General features: G+C 42.2%; 1 protein-coding gene across 3 annotated transcripts in view; it reads right to left on the reverse strand.

Moving 5' to 3' along the window:
- The window catches only part of blm (BLM RecQ like helicase), a 30,662-nt gene extending 11,407 nt beyond the window's left edge, over positions 1-19,255 (reverse strand). Inside the window, exons 1-4 of one of the 3 annotated variants that reach the window (XM_024379507.2) lie at positions 18,930-19,255; positions 8,334-8,394; positions 7,580-8,243; positions 5,659-5,794 (exon numbers count right to left, since the gene is read on the reverse strand). In XM_024379507.2, the coding sequence (XP_024235275.2) occupies positions 5,659-5,794; positions 7,580-8,243; positions 8,334-8,394; positions 18,930-19,027 (959 nt within the window). In that variant the 5' untranslated portion in view covers positions 19,028-19,255. Of the gene's footprint in view, positions 1-5,658; positions 5,795-7,579; positions 8,395-18,929 lie in introns of all 3 variants that reach the window. The other 2 variants (XM_042301547.1, XM_024379506.2) reach the window with 2 other exon arrangements.
- Positions 19,256-19,282: the final 27 nt, after the last annotated feature.

Consider the following 19,282-nt stretch of genomic DNA (forward strand, 5'->3'; position numbering starts at 1 on the left):
TACCATTGACCATCCTTGATGTCACTACAACTTGATTGGAGTCCACCTGTGGCCAATTCAATTGTTTGGACATTATTTAGAAAGAAACACCTGTCTATATAAGGTCCCACAGTATCACAGAGCAGATTCTATACCATGAAGTCCAAGGAACTGTCTGTAGATCTCAAAGACAGAATTGTGATGAGGCATATATCTGAGGAAGGGTATAAAACTATTTCTAAAGTGGTGAAAGTTTCCAAGAAGACAGTGGTCTCCATCACTGGGAAATTAAATATGGAAGTACCCAGACTCTGCCAAGAGCTGGCTGTCTGACCAAAATGAGCAACTGGGCAAGAAGGACCTTGGTCAGGGAGGTGACCAAGAACCCAATGACCACACTGACAGAATTGCAGAGTTCCTTGGCTGATGGGAGAATCTGCCAGAAGCAGAACAGTCTCTACAGCACTTAACCAATCTGGGCTTTACGGGAGAGTGACCAGACGGAAGTCACTCCTGAGAAAAAGCAAATGACAGCACACCTAGAGTTTGCAAAAAGGCACATCAAAGAAAGAGCATAAGGCAAAAGATTGTGGTCTGATGAGACAAAAATATAACTATTTGACCTGAATGCAAAGCACAATGTCTGGAGAAAACCAGGCACATCTCATAACCTGTCTAACACCATCCATACCGTGTAGCATGGTGTTTGCAGAATCATGCTATGTGGCTGCTTTTCAGCGGCAGGGACTGGGAGACTTGTAAGGATAGAGCAATGAATGGAGCCAAATACCAGCAAATCCTTGATGAGAACCTGTTTCAGAGTACAAACCACCTCAGTGGGGCGAAGATTTACATTCAAACAGGACAATGACCTTAAGCATACAGCCAAACCAATGCTGGAATGGCTTCAGAACAAGGATATGAAGATTCTTGAGTGGCACAGCCAAAGCCAAGACTTGAATCCCACTGAACATCTGTGGAAAGATTTGAAGATTGCTGTTCACCGCCACTCCCCATCAAACTTAACAGCGCTTGAGAAAATATGCAAGGAAGAATGGGAGAAGATCTCCAAATCCAGATGTGCAAAGCTGATAGACATTTCCAAGATGACTCAAAGCTGAAATCACCGCCAAAGGTGCTTCTACAAAGTATTGACTCAGGGGTGTGAATACTTATGTAAATGAGAACTGTATTTCATGTTCAATACATTTACAAAAATGTATAAAACATGTTTTCACATTGCCCAGGGATGCAAATTGGTGAGGGCCCAAAAAGGTGACACTTTTCTTGAGCACTAAAACATGCAAAGAAATCCCTGCTAGGGGGAAATGCAGGTTAACCCTTGTGTTGTTTTAAGTGTCAAAAACAACCCGCCACTATGTTTAACAGCAGAGAAAACTCCCAAGTGATCTTTTTTTCCAACTTGAAATGAGATGACGTTTCTTAGAGTGACCCCAACATTAGAAAAAGTAAAACATAGTCTTTGTTCATATTTCCATGAAAGCTGTACACCACCAGGGTACAAAGATTGTCTTAGGGTCATTTTTGACCGGTAGTTCTAAAATAATTTACTCACCATAAAAACACACATGATAAGAAATTGAGATTATGCTACTGATTTAACTCAGCCAGCAGGTAATGAAGAAGATCACCATGGTTGGCAGTTAGAAAGAACAAACCTGAGCTCCCCCCTGCACGCCTCACTACAAGGAGGAGAGAGGGCTTCTCACCAAAGTTTGCCTTCACCACCACTCCAGTTTCTTACCTCCCAAAGAGGAACAAGTATGTGGTCCTCCTGAGCACACTGCACAAACAGCTTAGATCAGTGATCGTGAGGACAGGAAGCCAGCCATCATCCTGGACTACAACCACAACAAAGGAGGCATGGACAACCTGGACAAGATGATTGGAACTTACAGCTGCAGGATGACTGCCCGCTGGCCCCTGGTCATCTTCCATAACACCATTGATGTGTCCTCATACAATGCCTTCGTGATATGGAACAAGTTCAACCTTACCTGGATGTCTGATAAGCGGAACAAGAGGAGGGTGTTCCTGGAGCAGCAGGGAAAGGCACTTGTAACCCCAGACATTCAAAGAAGGGAGCACCTCCCCCGCACAGCAGCCTCTGCAGTGCTTGTGAAAGATGTTCATGGGGCTGAATCCTGTCCTGATCCACCTGAGGCTGCAGCCAAATTCTGCCCCCCAAAGAAGGACTGTAAAATAAATACTATTTCCTGCACATGTGAGAAATACATATGTAAAGTCCATGCGCACACACACTTGCATACTGTCCTACATGTGCTAATTAGAGTTGATTAATTTTATTTATGTTCTTCATGTTTTTGTTTTGTATCTATTATCTTATTTTATTGTTATTGTTTATACACCTTGTGGGTGGGGGCAATGGTTTTAAAAAATGGGAGAAGACTAGTATTTTGTAGTTGAATTCCTCATTGTACTGTATAAGAAAATATCACTATGTTGCCAAAAACGTTCAAGAGTTATTGTTTCCCCATCAATAAAATGCATTCAAAACTTATTTCTGCACATTTCTGCTACACAAGTGCTCTCTCTTTCTAAAAGATGTATGTTTAGACCTATGCAGTACCTCAAACAATAATAATCAACAATTATGACAGGTGTGTTGTAATAGAAATGAGTGGTGTCCACTGATTAAATGTAGTCTTTCTGCATTGTGAAGAGGGAAAACCCTGATATTCACAAAGTTTGTGATGAATGATAGGTTGCTTCTTCATGCAAAATAGATTTGGGGTTTAAAATTAAATTAAGCTGCTTTATTTTAGGGGTTTAGAGAAGGCGGGTCATTTTTGACCCTTAGGACAAGGGGAGTATACAGAATGTTAAAACTATTTAAACAAAGAATATGATCAGTCTGTGTAAAAAAAAAAAAGGTGGCTAATGTGAACCTAACTCCCAGCTAAAAAATGTAAAGAAAGCAAGCCAATGTTATTTGTTGCATAGACTTTACTGCAAATGACACACAAGTCTTGAGAAAAAAAACAATACCTGAATATTACAGTTAGCCATGACAGCCTTTATAATAGAATACTTGCGACCCCCAAAGTCTGCTGCCTCAGTTTGTATGATGGCAATTTGCATATACTCCAGAATGTTATGAAGTGATCAGATGAATTGCAAAGTCCCTCTTTGCCATGCAAATTAACTGAATCACAAAAAACATGTCCAATGCATTTCAGCCCTGCCACAAAAGGCCCAGCTGACATCATGTCAGTGATTCTCTCTTTAACACAGGTGAGTGTTGACGAGGACATGGCTGGAGATCTGTCATGCTGATTGAGTTCGAATAACAGACTGGAAGCTTCAAAAGGAGGGTGGTGCTTGGAATCATTGTTCTTCCCCTGTCAACCATAGTTTCCTGCAAGGAAAGACGTGCAGTCATCATTGCTTTGCACAAAAAGGGCTTCACAGGCAAGGATATTGCTGCCAGTAAGATTGCACCTAAATCAACCATTTATCGGATCATAACAACTTCAAGGAGAGTGGTTCAATTGTTGTGAAGGCGGCTTCAGGGCGTCCAAGAAAGTCCAGTAAGCACCAGGACCGTCTTGTAAAGTTGATTGAGCTGTGGGATCGGGGCACCACCAGTACAGAGCTTGCTCAGGAATGGCAGCAGGCAGGTGTGAGTTCATCTGCATGCACAGCGGGGCAAAGACTTTTGGAGGATGGCCTGGTGTCAAGAAGGGCAGCAAAGAAGCCACTTCTCTCTGGGGAAAACATCAGGACAGACTGATATTCTGCAAAAGTTACAGGGATTGGACTGCTGAGGACTGGGGTAAAGTAATTTTCTCTGATGAATCCCCTTTCCGATTGTTTGGGGCATCCGGAAAAAGCTTGTCCGGAGAAGACATGGTGAGCGCTACCATCAGTCCTGTGTCATGCCAACAGTAAAGCATCCAGAGACCATTTATGTGTGGGGTTGCTTCTCAGCCAAGGGAGTGGGCTCACTCACAATTTTACTTAAGAACACAGCCATGAATAAAGAATGGTACCAACACATCCTCCGAGAGCAACTTCTCCCAACCATTCAGGAATAGTTTGGTGACGAACAATGCCTTTTCCAGCATGATGGAGCACCTTGCCATAAGGCAATAGTGATAACTAAGTGGCTCGGGGAACATGGCCAGGAAACTCCCCAGACCTTAATCCCATTGGGAACTTGTGGTCAATCCTCAAGAGGCAGGTGGACAAACAAACAAGAATGGGCTGCCATCAGTCAGGATGTGGCCCAGAAGTTAATTGACAGCATGCCAGGGCAGATTTCAGAGGTCTTGAAAAAGAAGGTTCAACACTGCAAATATTGACTCTTTGCATCAACTTCATGTAATTGTCAATAAAAGCCTGACACTTATGAAATGCTTGTAATTATACTTCAGTATTCCATAGTAACATCTGACAAAAATATCTAAAGACACTGAAGCAGCAAACATTGTGGAAATTAATGTGTCATTCTCAAAACTTTTGGCCACAACTGTACACTTGTTTAACAAGCAGCGACTCATTTTCACCTAATTCTCTCATTCTGATTAATCACATACTGTAGAAGGAAAACACGAGTTCACAGATAACTAGCTAACAAACTAACTGCTAACATTTCACAGATCGCCAGGGTCCAGTAAGCAACTAACACATAATATATCTTGAGGAACGGCAAGGAGTTGTATAACGTTACCAGTTAATAGTATAGCAAATTGGTTAGGTTACTAACGTTAGCTCATCTGATGTTGTAACGTTAGCTTGCTAACGTTAGCTGTCTGACTTTATTAGCCAGCTAATTTTCACACCATAGCCTCAATTATTTGTTCAGATAAGTTGGCTAATGTTGGTCAACATTTCTCTGGCTAGCTAACAAATAAGTATCTTGCTAGCTGGATCAAATTAACAATGCTAACAGTACTTGTTCAACCACACTTCCTCCCTCACCTCAAACTTTCCAAATGCCAGTTGTTTTTAAGAAGTACGCTTCATCACCTTCTCACCCCCGTCTCCATGGTCAGGCTTCTCATCTACCTCTTCACTATCGTTTAGGGGATGCTCTGCTGTAAGTTAACTGGCAAACCTATGGATACAAACTGCCTTTCCACTCTTCCGCTGTCTTTCCAGTACACACGGGCGCTGATGCTGTAAGTAGCACATCGGATGTCTCTTCTCTCTTCAGCCACGTGCTGCATTCTGTTGTTATGTGAACGATTGGCAGAGCCAATACTGACACAGCCAGTATTGCGCATCACTCATTTGCATACAACCAGTAGTCATCCAAAGCCCCTCCCCGAAAACTTTTCTAATCGGATCTACACGAATCACGTAGGTCACCTATTTTGGATTCAAAACTGCGAATTTCCCCTGAAAGGTGACTATTTTGTCTCCCTGATTACCATTATGTGGAATTGTGTGTAGATCAATGAGAAGAAAAATCAATTTCATCCATTTTGAATTCAGGCTGTAACAATAAAATGTGGAATAAGTCAAGGGGTATGAATACTTTCTGAAGGCACTATATAGCTTGCTGTACAACATATAAAGACAATTGCATTCACACCATCAGTTCTCAAGTCATACATCCATTAGAAAGAAATGTAAAACATAATCAGACTAAAATGCAACAGATGAATGTACACATGAACAGCAGAAACTTACCTTGTTTCCTTTGTAGAAGTAGAATGACTGAAATCCTCTGGACTTGGGGAAGGGGGGATGAAATCTAGGTCTCCATCTAGCTCGGACTTGTCATCAATGTCTATGACATCTGTCTCATTCCATTTACTTTGATGATCTGCGGAAACATTTTGGGAGATGAGTTGATGTCGTTTCAATGCGGACATAATTATTTATCAACACCCTGCCAAGATGTTCATCCTGAAAATAAAACTCCACCCCAAAACTATCTTTTGGTATATGTTTTATTCAACCATTGTTAATATAGTCCCAAAATGTTTTGCATGTTTTCAAGATACAGCTGATATGACGCAAAACGCAGAACCATATGATGCAAAATGCATCATACCAGCTGTATTTCTGTTAGAGGTCGACCGATTATGATTTTTTCCAACGCCGATAGAGATACCGATTATTGGAGAACCAAAAAAGCTGGCACCGATTAAATCGGCCGATTTTTAAATGTATTTTTATTTGTAATAATGACAATTACAACAATACTGAATGAACACTTATTTTAACTTAATATAATACATCAAATTCAATTTAGCCTCAAATAAATAAATGAAACATGTTCAATATGGTTTAAATAATGCAAAAACAAAGTGTTGGAGAAGAAAGTAAAAGTGCATGATATGTAAGAAAGCTAACATTTATGTTCCTTGCTCAGAACATGAAAAAAAATGAAACCTGGTGGTTCCTTTTAACATGAGTCTTCAATATTCCCAGGTAAGAAGTTTCAGGTTGTAGTTATTATTGGAATTATAGGACTATTTCCCTCTATACCATTTGTATTTCATTAACCTTTGACTATTGGATTTCTTATAGGCACTTTAGTATTGCCAGTGAAGCAGTATAGCTTCCGTCCCTCTCCTCGCTCCTCCCTGGGCTCGAACCAGGAACACAACGACAACAGCAACCCTCGAAGCAGCGTTACCCATGCAGAGCAAGGGAAACAACCACAGGCTCAGAGTGAGTGACGTTTGAAATGCTATTAGCGCGCACTAACTAGCTAGCCATTTCACTTCGGTTACACCAGCCTCATCTCGGGAGTTGATAGGCTTGAAGTCATAAACAGCGCAATGCTTGATGCACAACGAAGAGCTGATGGCAAAACACCCCAAAGTGCTGTTTGAATTAATGTTTACGCGCCTGCTTCTGCCTACCACCGCTCAGTCAGATACTTAGATACTTGTATGCTCAGTCAGATTATATGCAACGCAGGACACGCTAGATAATATCTAGTAATATCATTAACCATGTGTAGTTAACTAGTGATTATGATTGATTATTTTTTATATGTTTAATGCTAGCTAGGAACTTACCTTGGCTTACTGCATTTGCGCAACAGGCAGTCTCCTTTTGAGTGCAACGAGAGGCAGGTCGTTATTGCGTTGGGCTAGTTGACTGTAAGATTGAATCCCCCGAGCTGACAAGGTGAAAATCTGTCGTTCTGCCCCTGAACAAGGCATTTAACCCACCGTTCCTAGGCAGTCATTGAAAATAAGAATGTGTTCTTAACTGACTTGCCTAGTTAAATAAAGATTAAATAAAGGTGTACATTTTTATTTTAAAATGTAAAATCTGCAAAATCGCTGTCCAAAAATACCAATTTCCGATTGATATGAAAACTTGAAATCGGCCTTAATTCGGCCAATCCGATTAATCGGTCGACCTCTAATTTCTGTATGTTGAAAGCTATACATCTTGAAAACGTGATTGCTGATATGCAAAACATTGTGGGACTAAATCAACAATACACTCAGGAAACAGTTTTGGGATGTAGTTTTCCTTTAAGTAGGTGACCTCCAGCTTACAATAAATGTGTAAATGGAAAATACTTGGACCTGAGACACTGATAAATTGGACCTGAGCAAGGCTATATTTTAAGAGTACTACTCACCTATCTTTTCAACTGGACCGGGTGCAGTGATGTTCTCATCTTCACTGTCACTCAGCACAGACTTGGCATGATAAGCAGAAGGTCGTCTTCTAACCATTTTAATGGGAGAATCGTCCACCTCCCAGTGCTCCCACTCTGCTGGATCCTGGATGGGATTGTCTCTTGGAGCAGTACTGGCAGACTCCGAAGCATCTTGTGAGTCCTCCATTGTGAGAGTACCTTGTTCTGTCCCATCAAGACTACACTTATTTCTATGACGGCTGTTGGTCTTTGTATTCAGCGCTCGTAGAGGGACATATTTGTCTGATCTGTGTGTGTTAGTATCCAATTGTTCAACACTGGAAACAGGTGTCACCTTGGCACACCTACCTGAGATCCCTGGGCTTGGTAGAGTACTTCTGCCCTTGACAGGGGTTTCAAAGTCATCAAAATCATCCCATCCGTCCAGGGGAATACCAAAAGAGCTATCAAGTCCTGTGGGTTTGCTGCCATTGCTACCTGTGATCAAGCTATCAGATTTGGTCAAAGCAGGGGAGATCTTTGAAGCAGACACAGCTGGGATGGGTTTCCTCCCCGAAAAGGGGGTTAATACAGGACTGATGGCTTCATACTTGCTTTTGGGATTGACTGAGGAGAAGTTGATTTTGGCGAGAGGTCTTTCGGGCTTGGTTGAAAACGTCAAAGGAGGTTTAATTACTGCATTATCATGAGGAACATTGACACTCCTGTTTGTTAAACCATTTGAGCTGTTTACCTTAGTGTGAACTTCCACCTTGGTGATACCTGATGTGGACTTCTTCTTGAAACAAAATGTCCTGCAAAGAAAAGTGAAGTCATTATAGCTAACTTTTTACAAGGAAAACTTGTAGCTCCAATGTCCACAAAATTCTTACATTTTAGTAATTTAGCAGACGATCTAATCCAGAAAATCCTTATCTGGAAAGCTACCTACTTTAGTCAGTATATTGTGCATAGATCTCTGCTGGCTACCGACTTCTAGCTAGCTCTGGTCCAATTTTCCTTTTGTATTTTATGCCAAGGCAGCAGCTACTCTTCCTGGGGTCCAATCACGATTACGCAGATACTTACAATAAAACAATACATAACACATCATTACACACTAATCTACCATAACATATCAACAATACAAAATCAATAATACAAAACAACAATATTAAAGGAAAACTCCACACCAAACATGTCATTCCTTTAATTTACAGTGTTAAATAACACTAATATGCGAGAACAATATTTTTTGTGAACAAATGTTTAATTTTGGCACTATAATAAGGTTGGTAGTGTCATGACGTTGGCCTGGGGGTAGGTTTATGACAGTCATAAATACCTCTTTACCCTCTCTCTACCCTACTGATGTTACATTTGCAAAACCCTTGGTTAACATAGAGATTCTGGGAACATCAGAAGGTGGGGGGAAATGAACTACACTGCTCAAAAAAATAAAGGGAACACTTAAACAACACAATGTAACTCCAAGTCAATCACACAACTGTGAAATCAAACTGTCCACTAAGGAAGGAGCACTGGTTGACAATAAATTTCACATGCTGTTGTGCAAATGGAATAGACAGGTGGAAATTATAGGCAATTAGCAAGACACCCCCAATAAAGTAGTTGTTCTGCAGGTGGGGACCACAGATCACTTCTCAGTTCCTATGCTTCCTGGCTGATGTTTTGGTCACTTTTGAATGCTGGCCGTGCTTTCACTCTAGTGGTAGCATGAGACGGAGTCTACAACCCACACAAGTGGCTCAGATAGTGCAGCTCATCCAGGATGGCACATCAATGCGAGCTGTGGCAAGAAGGTTTGCCGTGTCTGTCAGCGTAGTGTCCAGAGCATGGAGGCGCTACCAGGAGGAGGCCGTAGGAGGAAAACAACCCAGCAGAAGGACTGCTACCTCCACCTTTGTGCAAGGAGGAGCAGGAGGAGCACTTCCAGAGCCCTGCAAAATGACGTCCAGCAGGCCACAAATGTGCATGTGTCTGCTCAAACAGTCAGAAACACACTCCATGAGGGTGGTATGAGGGACCGACATCCACAGGTGGGGGTTGTGCTTACAGCCCAACACCGTGCAGGATGTTTGGCATTTGCCAGAGAACACCAAGATTGGCAAATTGGCCACTGACGCCCTGTGCTCTTCACAGATGAAAGCAGGTTCACACTGAGCACGTGACAGACGTGACAGTCTGGAGACGCCGTGGATAACGTTCTGCTGCCTGCAACATCCTCCAGCATGACCGGTTTGGCGGTGGGTCAGTCATGGTGTGGGGTGGCATTTCTTTGGGGGGCCGCACAGCCCTCCATGTGCTCGCCAGAGGTAGCCTGACTGCCATTAGGTACCGAGATGAGATCCTCAGACCCCTTGTGAGACCATATGCTGGTGCGGTTGGCCCTGGGTTCCTCCTGGGTTCCTCCTAATGCAAGACAATGCTAGACCCTCATGTGGCTGGAGTGTGTCAGCAGTTCCTGCAAGAGGAAGGCATTGATGCTATGGACTGGCCCGCCCGTTCCCCAGACCTGAATCCAATTGAGCACATCTGGGACATCATGTCTCGCTCCATCCACCTCATCAGTTGCACCACAGACTGTCCAGGAGTTGGCGGATGCTTTAGTCCAGGTCTGGGAGGAGATCCCTCAGGAGACCATCCACCACCTCATCAGGAGCATGCCCGGGCATTGTAGGGAGGTCATACAGGCACGTGGAGGCCACACACACTACTGAACCTCATTTTGACTGGTTTTAAGGATATTACATCAAAGTTGGATCAGCCTGTAGTGTGGTTGTCCACTTTAATTTTGAGTGTGACTCCAAATCCAGACCTCCATGGGTTGATAAATTTCCATTGATAATTTGTGTGATTTTGTTGTCAGCACATTCAACTATGTAAAGAAAAAAGTATTTAATAAGAATATTTCATTCATTCAGATCTAGGGTGTGTTATTTTAGTGTTCCCTTTATTTTTTTGAGCAGTGTATATTCTGGTAATCCGACCAATTGATGAATATGATGTCAGTTCGGTTGTCATCTGAGACATTCTCTACAGTACAAACTCTACAGTGGAATGTCTACACATCAGAGTTATCGGATTCACATGGAATTGTTGTTCAATTTAAATGTTTGAATATAAAATTATTCGTGATGGGATGAAATGTGATTTTAGCTTCGAAAATGTGAGATTTGGGGCTTCATAAGTTAGGGCTATGCTCAATCAGTGGCCCGACCCTGTGAAGGGACATGGGCTATACAACTTTTCAAACACGCCCTCCTCTCCCTTCCTATATAAAGCCTTGACGACAATATAACCTCCTGTTCCGAGGACGACAGTCCGATGTCAGAATGGTTCAGATAATAACTACAGAACGAAGCCAACATCAGTGTGAGCTTTGGTTGCGAATGGTATGAACGTTGAACTCTTATTCACTACAGAAGTGATACCTCCTAGCCGTTGAGTTAGCAACAGCCGCTGCAAACGAGGGTTAGGAAGGAACAGAGAGTATCCAGTCTACCACACAACGACGTTACTACAACATATTAATCTACCACCAACCTACCGAAGTGTAGCTCAGTGTAAATATTTATTGCATCTCCCTTTTCCAAATGGGCGGTAATTTAGAATGCATAAGATACTGTATTTACGATAGCACAGCTTCGCCCTTTGTTCCTCAGTCTTCCTGCTCTTTCACCAAAACCCAGCCCCTTTTCTTTTGTGTAACAAGCGGGCATATCTGTTCCGCCCGCTAGGGACATTTTCCTTTATGATGTAATTTGTAATCAAGTTATGATTTAATTATGTGTAATTCTGTGTGATTAGTTAGGTATTTAGTAAATAAATAATTAAACCCAATTTTGTACTGCTGATTCAACGTGTTAGCCAGGGTTCGTACAGATGTAAGATGACGATTAATATTGACTGCTATTGATGTAAAATATTACTAGGTCTTTAAGAGTTTATTCGGAAGATAACAGCTCTATAAATATTATTTTGTGGTGCCCGACTCTCTAGTTAATTACATTTACATGATTAGCTCAATCAGGTAATATTAATTACGGAGAAATTATTTTATAGAATAGCATGTCATATCACTTAATCCGGCATAGCCAGACACGACAGTAGCAACATTGAAAATCGTTGTGGAAATCTGTTGCAGCTCAAGTCGACTACAAAATCCACAATGCAATGCTCTCTATGCGCTGGCAGGCAAGCTAGCAAGCAAAAGAAGCCACACAAAATAATACCACTGACAATATCAGCATGTAAAGTTAGCTGTAAAAATCGCATAAACTACACTATCAATTTAGTAGTCTACAATCTCACCATGTTCAACCTGCAGATCAATGCCTCAGAGTGGAGTCTGACATTCTCAACAGCAGAAATATTTTTGAGGAGATGCCACATCAAAGGCCACGCGGTGCATTCTGGGCAATTCTGGGACAAGGAGCGCTCTCCTTCAAGGAGTAAACGGGGGTCTATTGGGTGCCAGCTCAAAAATCCAACAGTAGCACCAATTTTGTCAACATGTACAAAATTACAAATCTTTTCAGAGATGTGAGATAACGTGCTATCTGTAAAATCGTATAGCTTTGGAATCGTGAGATTATGTACTTTTGAGAAAAATAGCCACTTTTCTCAACATATACACATAATTTTCTTCCAGGCAAGTAACACTGAAATGTGCATGAGAGCATCAGCTGTTCCAGACGACTGTGTGACCTTTAAACAGGTTGCAGGGCCAGACGGATTACCAGGACGTGTACTCCTACATGCGCTGACCAAAAGATCCACAGATGTTGATATAAAATTGTGCCGGAAGGAATGGCAGCAGTTTTATGGGCGCCCAACCAATTGTGTTATAATGTGGGGGTTTTTTGCCATATTTGTAAATTATTTTTATTTATTGATTTATTTTTTTAATTTTACCCCTTTTTCTCCCCAATTTCGTGGTATCCAATTGTTTTTAGTAGCTACTATCTTGTCTCATCGCTACAACTCCCATACGGGCTAGGGAGAGACAAAGGTTGAAAGTCATGCGTCCTCCGATACACAACCCAACCAAGCCGCACTGCTTCTTAACACCGCGCCATCCAACCTGGAAGCCAGCCGCACCAATGTGTCGGAAGAAACACCGTGCACCTGGCAACCTTGGTTAGCGCGCACTGCGCCCGACCCGCCACAGGAGTCGCTGGTGTGCGATGAGACAAGGATTTCCCTACCAGCCAAACCCTCCCTAACCCGGACGACGTTAGGCCAATTGTATTCCTATTAACGTCCAATGACGTGAGAGCGACTATCACAGCGCTGTCACACTGGCTGGATTTCTGCCTGCTTTAACGGCAATAACTCAGATACACATGAACATGAAATGACCAAGGGAATCGATATAAAATCATTTAGATGCACACAAACAATTTAACACTCATACATGTAGTACTGTGCGTTTCCCTTAGTCTGTTCTGTATTTAAGGGGTGTGAAGTGACTTCTGGTGGTATGTCTTTTGGGGTATGTATGGGTGTCTGAGCTGTGCGCTAGTCCCTTAAAACAGACAGCTCTGTGATTTCAACATGTCAATCAATACCTCGCACAAAGTGATGTAGTCAATCTTCCCTCTACATGCATTTCATTAAATGTTGGCTCTCCTTGTACATTTATGGGCCAGCCGAGCTGCTCTGTTATTGGCCAAATGTAATTTGTCCCTCTTTGTGGCACTTGACACATGAATGGACAGTAGTCCAGGTGAGACAAAACTAGGGCCTGTAGTACTTGTTTTGTTGATAGCGATTTCAAGAAAGCAGCGCCTTACTATTGATAGACCTCTCCCTGTCTTAGCTACCGTTACATCAATAAGGTTTGACCACGACAGCTTACCATCCAGGGTTACACCAAGCAATTTAGTCTCAACTTGCTCCATTTCCACATTATTCGTTACAAGATTTAGTTGAGGTTTAGGTAAATGACTTGTCCCAAATAAAATGCTCTTAGTTAGAAATATTTAGGCAGTCTAACGTTAGAACCGACGCATACGCATGGACCAGAGTTCATTTGACCGTACAAAATAGTTAACGTATTTTGGAACTATTTCCGTGTTCACGTACTGGTCGGAATAGGAAACTCGTTAATGTCCGCATATACAACTAGTTAACGCAAGATGGCGTAGCAGTCAGACGTATTTGTCCTTCGTCTTGTCCCATGTATATATACATTTTTCTTCGCATATCTTTTAAAAATTTTCTAAACCCTTACTTCAAAATACTCTCCTGCAACCCACCTCACCCAATGTGGTGTGGACCTGCTTTTTCTCTAAAGTATTTTTCTCTATTACTGGAATCTCTCCAACATAAACTAGCCAGCTAACGGTCATCAGCAAACCCCTAGCTCGGAAAGCTCTCACCAGTTTGTACAACGCGATTCAACCAGAGCATACCGGACCTATTTTTCTCTCCATATCCCTGGATTCCTATCGCAAGCTCTGAACCCTCTCACCTTCCGACCTTCGCAGCTAACGTCCCCTGAATAATAGCTGTCTAGAGCACAACGGACTGTTGGCTTACGAGGCCCATCGAATCCATTCTGAAGCCACTAGCTAGCAGTAGAGGTCGACCGATTTCGCAGATTTTATTTTATTACACCTTTATTAAATATTTAACTAGGCAAGTCAGTTAAGAACACATTCTTATTTTTAATGATGGCATAGGAACGAGGCAGAACGACAGATTTTTACCTTGTCAGCTTGGGGGATCCAATCCTGCAACCTTACAGTTAACTAGTCCAACGCTCTAACCACCTGCCTCACGAGGAGACTGACTGTTACGCGAATGCAATAAGCCAAGGTAAGTTGCTAGCTAGCATTAATCTTATAAAAAACAATCAACCAACGACTGTCGTTGCTCCAATGTGTACTTAACCATAAACATCAATGCCTTTCTTAAAATCAATACACAAGTATATATTTTTAAACCTGCATATTTAGCTAAAAGAAATCCAGGTTAGCAGGCAATATTAACCAAGTGAAATTGTGTCACTTCTCTTGCGTTCATTGCACGCAGAGTCGGGGTATATGCAACAGTTTGGGCCACCTGGCTCTTTGCGAACTAATTTGCCAGAATTTTATGTAATTATGACATAACATTGAAGGTTGTGCAATGTAACAGGAATATTTAGACTCATGGATGCCACCCGTTAGATGAAATACGGAACGGAATAAACATTTTGTTTTCGAGGTGATAGTTTCCGGATTTGACCTATGGCTTGTATTTCTATGTGTTTATTATAGTTAAGTCTATGATTTGATATTTGATAGAGCAGTCTGACTGAGGGGTGGCAGCAGCAGCAGGCTCATAATAGTCAAAGGTATATGGTTTAAAGAGAAATAGTCAACACGTTATAATTCCTGTAATAATTTGCGGCTGAACTTGAAAGGGGTTCCTTCATTATTTTACCGTTCATGTCTTCCATAGAGAATGTCTTGATCTACTTCAAATAAGGTCTGTGTTTCGCGCAGGCTTAAACCACCTCGGGGTTTTGAGACCCTTGTAAATCTCACTAGGATAAGGTAACTTTTGTCCAAATATTTTCATAAATCCACTCTACAAAAAAAATTATCTTCGCTTATATTTAGCCAATATTGATCAGAGTTACCTTGTCCTATGGATATCTACACAGTTGTAAAATTGGCAAGGTGGTGTAAGCCTACACGAAACACAGACCTTATTTTAAGTGAATCTAAAAATATCCTATGGAATAAATGAATGAAGGAACCGCCTCTCAGAATTTGCTTGGTGTCATGGGAATTATGACTCGCACTTTGGTAGTCAATTCTTACCATGCCCATTATTAAAATAGGATTTCCTGCATATAGAAATTACAGTTTTTGTTTTCAACATTCATCACAGGTAACTTAAACTCTATTTTTATTCAAACAGTTGAGAGTATTTGTCTCCTAAGCAGACTCTTCAGTATCATTGTCACTTCAGAGCTGTGTGTGTGTTTTACAGATGGCAGAGAAAAGCAGAGCACCAGTGTGGGACTATTACATGGAATTGGCACCAGGGAAAGCAAGGTGTCTTATTTGTGATAAAGATGTAAGCATGGGGTCAGAAACAGCTAAATTAAAAAAAATACCACCCTGTGGAATCACCTTAAGAACACCCATCGCAAAGCCCATATGTATTATATTAAGTTAAAATAAAAAAGTGTTCATTGTTCATTCAGTATTGTTTCAATTGTCATTGTTACAAAAATATATATAGGAGTTTTTACTTCTAAAAATTAACCTTTCCAGAAACAAGTCTCTCACCATTGCCCCTTGCTACACCCTCTGCCCCCAGCTGTGCCCTCGACACCATATGTGATTTGATTGCCCCCCATCTATCTCCTGAGCTCGTGATGCTAGGTGACCTAAACTGGGACATGCTTAAAACCCCGGCCCTCCTACAATCTAAGCTTAATGCCCTCAATCTCACACAATTTATCAATGAACCTACCAGATATAATCCCAAATCCGTAAACACGGGCCCCCTCATAGATATCATCCTAACTAACTCACCCTCCAAATACACCTCTGCTGTTTTCAACCAAGATCTCAGTGATCCCTGCCTCATTGCCTGCATCCGTAATGGGTCTGCGAGCAAACGACCACCCCTCATCACTGTCAAAGGCTCCCTAAAACACTTCTGCGAGCAGGCCTTTCTAATCGACCTGGCCGGGGCATCCTGGAATGACATTGACCTCATCCCGACAGTAGAGGATGCCTGGTTATTCTTTAAAAGTGCCTTCCTGACCATCTTAAATAGGAATGCCCCATTCAAAAAATTTAGAACCAGGAATAGATATAGCCCTTGGTTCACTCCAGACCGGTCTGCCCTTGACCAGCACAAAAACATCCTGTGGCGTTCTGCATTAGCATCGAATAGCCCCCGTGATATGCAACTTCTCTGGGAAGTTAGGAACCAATATACACAGGCAGTTAGGAAAGCGAAGGCTAGCTTTTTTAAACAGAAATTTGCATCCTGCAGTACAAACTCAAAAGTTCTGGGACACTGTAAAGTCCTTGGAGAATAAGAGCACCTCCTCCCAGCTACCCACTGCTCTGAGGCTAGGAAACACTGTTGCAACCGACAAATCCACTATAATTGAGAATTTCAATAAGCATTTTTCTACGGTTGGCCATGCTTTCCACCTAGCTCCCCTACCCCGGTCAACTGCCCGGCACCCTCCACCATTTCTCCTACACCCATATCCAGATAGCTGATGTTCTGAAAGTGCTGCAAAATCTGGACCCCTACAAATCAGCCGGGCTAGAGAATCTGGACCCTCTATCTAAAATTATCTGTCAAAATTGTTGCAACCCCTATTACTAGCCTGTTCAACCTCTCTTTCGTATCATCTGAGATTCCCAAAGAATGGAAAGCTGCCGTGGTCATCCCCCTCTTCAAAGGGGGAGACACTCTAGACCCAAACTGCTACAGACCTATATCTATCCTACCCTGTCTTTCTAAGGTCTTCGAAAGCCAAGTTAACAAACAGATTACGGACCATTTTGAATCACATCGTACCTTCTCCGCTATGTAATCTGGTTTCCGAGCTGGTCATGGATGCACCTCAGCCACGCTCAAGGTCCTTAACGATATCATAACCGCCATCGATAAGAGACATTACTGTGCAGCTGTATTCATCGACCTGGCCAAGGCCTTCAACTCTGTCAATCACCACATTTTTATTGGCAGACTCAACAGCCTTGGTTTCTCAAATGATTGCCTCGCCTGGTTCACCAACTATTTCTCTGATAGAGTTCAGTGTGTCAAATCGAGGGCCTGTTGTCCGAACCTCTGGCAGTCTCTATGGGGGTGCCACAGCGTTCAATTCTCGGGCCGACTCTCTTTTCTGTATACAAAAATGATGTCGCTCTTGCTGTTGGTGATTCTCTGATCCACCTCTACGCAAACGACACCATTCTGTATTCTTCTGGCCCTTCTTTGGACACTGTGTTAACTAACCTCCAGACGAGCTTCAATTCCACACAACTCTCCTTCTGTGGCCTCCAAATGCTCTTAAAACGCAAATAAAACTAAAAACTAAATTCAACCGAATTGCTCGCACCTGCCCGCCCATCCAGCATCACTACTCAGGACGGCTCTGACTTAGAATACGTGGATAACTACAAATACCTAGGTGTCTGGCTAGACTGTAAACTCTCCTTCCAGACTCACATTAAGCATCTCCAATCAAAAATGAAATCTAGAATCAGCTTCCTATTTCGCAACAAAGCCTTCGTCACTCATGCTGCCAAACATACCCTCGTAAAACTGACCATCCTACCAATCCTTGACTTGGGTGATGTCATCTATAAAATAGCCTCCAACACTCTACTCAGCAAACTGGATGTAGTCTATCACAGTGCCATCCGTTTTGCCACCAAAGCCCCATACACTACTCACCACTGCGACATGTACTCTCTCGTTGGCTGGCACTCGCTTCATACTCGTCGCCAAACCCACTGGCTACAGGTTATCTACAAGTCTCTGCTAGGTAAAGCCCCACCCTATCTCAGCTGGTCACCATAGCAGCACCCACTCGTAGCACGTGCTCCAGCAGGTATATCTCACTGGTCACCCCCAAAGCCAATTCCTCCTTTGGTCTCCTTTCCTTCCAGTTCTCTGCTGCCACTGACTGGAACAAACTGCAAAAATCACTGAAGCTGGAGATTCCCCATCTCCCTCACTAGCTTTAAGAACCAGCTGTCAGAGCAGCTCACAGATCACTGCACCTGTTCATAGCCCATCTATCTACCTCATCCCCATACTGTATTTATTTATTTTGCTCCTTTTGCACCACAGTATCTCTACTTGCACATCCACCATTCCAGTGTTTAATTGCCATATTGTAATTACTTCACCACCATGGCCTATTTATTGCCTTAACTCCCTTATTTGACCTAACTGTATATAGACTTTGTTTTCTACTATATTATTGACTGTATGTTTTGTTCATTCCATGTGTAACTCTGTGTTGTTGTATGTGTCGAACTGCTATGCTTTATCTTGGCCAGGTCGCAGTTGCAAATGAGAACTTGTTCTCAACTAGCTTACCTGGTTAAATAAAGGTGAAATAAAACTAAAATAAAAAACGACAGCTTGCGCATAAATAGGATAGTCCATCAGCATTATAACGTACATACATCTTTTTTTTTTGTGAGCAACGTATGAAGCCGGTCACAGAACCAAATCGGTCCAACAGAGCGTTGAAGAAGGCCGCCCGGATCTCCCAGGACCAGAGCTAACAGGTAGCTAGCTAGCTAACGTCATACAACTCCAGCTGGACAAACAAGATACTTACCCTGGTTTAGGTTTAGACAACGACAGTTTTCTCTGAGCAGCATTGCTATGTCTCTCGAGTTGTTCCTTCAAATTATTTTGAGGAAGACTGGACATCATCAGCTAGGCTAGCGTCTCAACATTAGCATTCATAATAACTGGCTAGTCTTGTTATTTCACGAAACACCACTTGTGCAGTCTGTGGATGTATTATTGTCGTGGTCTATAAAATAAAACGTTGTCTACCTAGCTATAGCTAATTGACAAAAATAAATAAATTCAGCAACCAAAGGCAAAGAGTCAGTCTGTTAACGTGTTTTAGCGCCGTTTTGACTAAATGCTTTCCATTGGTTCAGAAACTGATATCCTGTCACG

The sequence above is a fragment of the Oncorhynchus tshawytscha genome, linkage group LG19 (assembly GCF_018296145.1).
Source record: "Oncorhynchus tshawytscha isolate Ot180627B linkage group LG19, Otsh_v2.0, whole genome shotgun sequence".
NCBI lineage: Eukaryota > Metazoa > Chordata > Actinopteri > Salmoniformes > Salmonidae > Oncorhynchus > Oncorhynchus tshawytscha.